The sequence below is a fragment of the Verticillium alfalfae genome, genomic scaffold, assembly GCF_000150825.1.
Source record: "Verticillium alfalfae VaMs.102 supercont1.12 genomic scaffold, whole genome shotgun sequence".
Classification (NCBI taxonomy): domain Eukaryota; kingdom Fungi; phylum Ascomycota; class Sordariomycetes; order Glomerellales; family Plectosphaerellaceae; genus Verticillium; species Verticillium alfalfae.
The window spans coordinates 1,111,053-1,116,031 of NW_003315027.1; the positions used below are offsets into that span (position 1 = coordinate 1,111,053).

General features: G+C 57.6%; 2 protein-coding genes across 2 annotated transcripts in view; one reads left to right on the plus strand and one right to left on the minus strand.

Moving 5' to 3' along the window:
• The window catches only part of VDBG_08582 (predicted protein), a gene marked incomplete at both ends in the record, with an annotated part of 4,915 nt that extends 2,861 nt beyond the window's left edge, over window positions 1–2,054 (plus strand). Inside the window, 4 exons of the mRNA XM_003001491.1 lie at window positions 49–966; window positions 1,231–1,552; window positions 1,683–1,801; window positions 1,890–2,054. Of these exons, the coding sequence (XP_003001537.1) occupies window positions 49–966; window positions 1,231–1,552; window positions 1,683–1,801; window positions 1,890–2,054 (1,524 nt within the window). The remainder of the gene's footprint in view (window positions 1–48; window positions 967–1,230; window positions 1,553–1,682; window positions 1,802–1,889) is intronic.
• Window positions 2,055–4,309: 2,255 nt separating this feature from the next.
• On the minus strand, window positions 4,310–4,960 carry VDBG_08583 (developmental regulator medusa; the record flags this gene model as incomplete). The annotated part of the gene is made up of 1 exon (XM_003001492.1): window positions 4,310–4,960. One exon carries the CDS (start codon window positions 4,958–4,960, stop codon window positions 4,310–4,312), a length of 651 nt encoding a protein of 216 aa, XP_003001538.1.
• Between the last annotated feature and the right edge of the window lie 19 nt (window positions 4,961–4,979).

Here is a 4,979-nt window from a genome sequence, read left to right on the forward strand (position 1 = left end):
TGCCAGCCGCTGTCATTGCGACAAGGAGACGATTGAGTCGCCCAACAGCGATGGATCATGGAACGGTACGGTGGCGCCGGACGGTATACACCAGGACGTTTCCGACCGTCCACGAGCCAAAGCCACCAAGAGCATGAGATTTACAGGGCCAGAGTGCGCACGAGGCTCACCCAGACCGACTGGCTGACGGTAGAGCGCACCTTTGGCCACGACACTGGCGGCATCACGTGGCACGACTGGTGCAAGCTTGTCACGCACATGGGCTTTCAGATGCAGCCGATGGGCGGCTCTATTTTCAAGTTCACCTACACCAGCGCCAGCATGCTTTTAAATGGCCAAGGCCAGGCAGGATGGAGGGACCATACGACCCTTCACATGCAGCATGGGTCGGGCAATACCACGCTGAGGCCCCAGGTGGCGCGCAGCTATGCCACTCGCTTCTATGCGTCGTTCGGTGTAACGAGGGACACTATTGCTGAAGCATACAGCACCCACGCCGATCCCGACCCCGAGCCAGACGCCGAGGAGGATGTCGACGAGTCGGATGGCGAGCGCAAGCGGAACAGGAAGCGGAAGAGACAGAAGGAAAGGTTTGACAGGTGGCTGAAGGCGCAGCCTCCAGTCGGTCACGGTGGTAATGGGCCACCAGCCAGGCAATTGGAGATCCCCATGGTCATGCTCGATGCAGACATCGAGGATGGGCCGGACGACGAAGATGGGGGCGAGGAGGAGGCTACCGGACTAGCCGCTCTCGATATCAACGCCAGGATGGCCAGGATGCACGCCGCGCGCGAGGGCGGCTATCTGTCACGTACGGAACAGGGGCGTGAGGGGGAGGAGGACTACGATGAGACGGTCGACGAAGAGCTTGCAGAATCTGACGAGGTGGATGGGTCACCTCAAGAGAACGTTGAAGAGAAGTATGAGGATGAGGAGACAGATGAGGAGGAACGCCCACGAAAGAGAGTGCGATTCAGCTCGGCGACGGGCTGACACATTCGCAGCATACGCTGTCTTCCGCAACATGAGTAAAGCGATGACGATTCGGACAGTTTTTTTAATTTACAACGTATTACAATATGTGCGCTGGGTCCCTGTCTGGATGAGGTCATAAAGTCTTTGTATTCCAATTGATCGAAAGCCCCTTTCCCCTAAAATCTCTTAGTAAACGCCAGTATCATAAAAGTGTTGCCCTTTCCCGTGATCAATTTTCGACTAGACGCCGCTCAGACTGCGAAGAAGACCGTATTTCTCACCCCATTGTCGTCACGGCTGTACACGCTCGACGTCGCACGCGGCCGATTCGGCGGCGGTGGCAGATCCCCCATCTGCGACAGCGGGGAGACGGGTCGCAGCCACAGCATCGGTTGCTTCAGCCGTGGCCGGCTGGCCATGGGCTGTTGGCGGCTTGGAGCTCGACTGAAGACTGTGCAGAAGAGCAGGGAGGCGGCTGATAGGATGATGATGGCGAGGGCGCCAAAAGCGACGGCGATGACATTGGCGCTGTGGACATCCATTGCGTGGCTCTCTTCTTGTCTCGTTCCAGGGCACGGTAGGCAAGGAGAGGAGGGGGGCTGGGATCGGCGAAGGCGGGAATGAGGGCGAGGGAGCGAGGGAGGGTGCTGTCCTCGGTTTCTTGGGCTCTCGCTCGTGCCGTGTCTGTCCCCGTTTCCTGTGAACAGATCGAATCCCCGTGCTCACACCCCGGGGCCGCATCGTCTTATACAAGTGTCCCAACGCCGCAGATCAAGGGGTGTCGATGAGGTCAGACTTTCCCGGTCAGGGGCAAGCCTTCGACGAGGTGTGCTGTCGCATCGCGAAACAGACAGCGTCGACGACAGCCAGCGGTCATCCGTCAGCAGCGTTTCTTCTCCTCCTTGCTGTAACAGCTAGAGCTGTTGACGTTCAACGCCACCCTTTTTTCTTTGTCTGAGAAGGGGGGCAGCACACGTTCTACTGGTTGTGCCGTCCGCGGCGTTCACGGCTCAGGGGTGAGCGGGATGCCGTCCGTTGCCAGCCCCTGGCTGAATATGGGCATCGGGAACGAGTTCTAAGTACGCCCGTACGGGTCATCGTCTGCCTGTGGAGAGGGGGTTGGGCGTGGTTGGTTTTCTGTCGTACGGACCCCTTTCGACGTATCGACCAGTTCATCGGCCACTGCCTGCGAATGTCCAGGCCGTCAAGCCAACGTAGCTCTCGTCCCTGAGACATGAGGTGGAACTTAACCAACCATCGTGGTCATGGTAGGTCCACCACGGATGCCAGCAACCTTTTCAGACACCCAGGCAAGCGGGTTGCAAAACAAAATGAGACGTACTAAGTCCTTCACCGCAGCCCATCTACCCAAAAGGACTGCACAACACTACTGCGAGACAGCTACCAGATCTAGAATCATAGTGGTTATTGAATACATAGATCAGTGTGCTATGCTCAATTTCAAAAGACGGCTTATTCCGTAGAAGGAAGTTCTGGGGTCGTTGTAGAAATGCAAGGGCCGGATAACTGGGAAGAGGGAATGGTTATGGGGGAGGGACTCAGTACGTCGCATTGTTTTTGCAACCCTCTTGCCAGGATGCCCCAAATCGCATGCGAGGCATACATCTAATGGGGTGGAGCAACAGCGGGAAGCGTACATCAGCGGCGAAGTAACAGCGATAGCCAGCGGGAACATTGGTAATGATCGTATTATGATTAGAGGCTCTCTACCTCGTGTTCGACATGGACAGACCGGCCTGAGCCTCAGATCCGGTTGAGAGGAGTATTGGGGAGATAAAAGAAGGGTATAATGCTATGTGCAAATCAAAACGCAAGCCCAAACCAGTACGCAGACCCAGGAACAATTCATCCACATTCCGCTTTCCGCCCGCCGTCTCGTCCTTCCGTGTCTCCAGAACCCTTCACTCATGAAACGTCCTCATCCCCGTAGAGCCCGTCAATCATCTATCCTAATCCATCAAACCGCCACGCGCCATTCTGTGTAAGAACAAGCTGTAAATATGCCCAAAGTAGCCTCCAAGAGAAATGAGAGAAAGAAAAAAAGAATTGCAAGGATAGAGCATGACATTCAAGAAGGAAAAAGTGGCATGGCGCCACGCAAACAGAGACTCTAGACAGCGCACAGACATGTTGACATGGTCACGAAGTCCAATGATAGTCCGTCCCGTGTGCTGCGCTAGGTGATGAGTTGTCGTGGTAAAACCACGCCACGGGGGTCGCAATGCTGATAGAGAGGTGGGATGTGCATGGGTCAGTGTGCTGCGCGCAGAGGAGAACGCGGCCAACGTGTGAGTCTTTCGAGGTTTCCATGCCGATGAAATGATGGCGTGGGGGGGAAGGAGTCTTTGCACCGCCCGAGGGTCGACGCGTCGCGCAACGCAAACCTGATCATGGTAGACGTTGATCCCGTGGCGATACTAGGCCTAGGCTGTAGTGCAAGGGGGGGCAGCCATCCGCGCCATGCGATGGTCCTAGGGCATGCAGTGGACGGGTGATTGACGCAGATGATGGGCACTGCCGGACTGGTGCTGCAGTAGGAGGGAAGGTAAGGAGGGGGTCCGTCCAACCAGAAGACCCCCTCCTTTGGGCAGATCACCAGATCATCCCACCTGCAGCGGCAACCCCAACCCAGGGAGCCCATGATTGAAAGACCGGCCTATCAAATGGCCATCGGAGCAAAAATGCTGCGCCCGGAACGAGTCGGATCTGAAGAGATCGGCGGATTGTGCATACGCATGCCTCAAGCCCAAGGTTGTCGTTTCGAATGGCGGCAGTTGATGGCGAAGGGGTGTGTGGCGCGCCTGGGACCGTCCATGCTGAAGGCCATGGTCGAGCCAAGGTTTTCCTGACAATGTAAACAACGTGTGGAGCATTCGGTATGCAGTACCAGGAATGACCCAAGAGGCAAGGGTGGCCGTGGCGACAAGACGGGAGCGAAACGGGCGGCGGCGATGGTGGTGATGATGATGGAGGACGGGCAGCGAGGGCTGGTGACTGCTATATCGGGACGTGGTGGAGGTCGATGACGCATTCCCATTGGTTTGCGCCTCAACCAGCTGACTCGCCCACTCACACCGCTGCCATCTCGAACCCCTCCCCGAGCTCCCTCCTTATTCTTTCGCAACGTCGAACATTGAACACCCTGGCCCTACTCTTGCGACCTTGCCGTGCCGTCGTTTGGGTGTGTGCTCTGGCTCACGCGAGCATCAGCGTTCGTTCTCTATGACTCACTTGCCGTCACAAGGCTGCGTGAGATGTCGCACCTCCCCAGTAAGCTCAGCATGGGACAACGGCGCGGCGCGACGGAAGCTTACTAGGCCCGCTGCGCCCCGTCGTTGTACCCGTTGGAACTGTAGACCTGCGGGTGGCTGGGACCGTGGTGTGCACTGATCGGTTGGTACTGCTCAGCATACGTCGCCGGCGGGTGCATTGAGGGCATCGCCGACGGGTCCCAGCGACCGGGTGCTGTTGGTGCTGTGGGCTGGTGCACAATGGAGGAGTGCATGCTCGGTCCGGGATAGGCATGCGGTGCCATGGGTCTCGAATCGTACGCGGAGACGCCTGGGAGTGGACCCGACAGCCGTCCGGAAGATTGACGAGGCGACCCTGTCGTGAGCGCTGGTGACAAAGCACGAGAGTGCGCTGGGGCACCCGTGTAGGTCGGCCAGTTGTGGTTGCTGCCCGAGAGAGATCGAGGTGAGGTCAAGGTATCATGATGATGCATGTGGGCCTGTACCCCGTAGACGTTGACTCCATCAGAAGCCACCGTCGGCGCGGGCGGAGTCGGCAGCGCCGGGTACGAGCTGACGGGTGCCGGCGTCAGCATCTGCCCTGAGGGCAGCGTCGACGAGGGGCTCGCGCTGTACTTTCCAATGATCTTCTTGAGCGCCGACTCCAAGATCTTCCAGGGAAACACCTTGACGTCCTTTTCAATGTTTCGCGGCTTCGGGTTGGGGAAAGCCATGATTATCTGAAGAACTCCT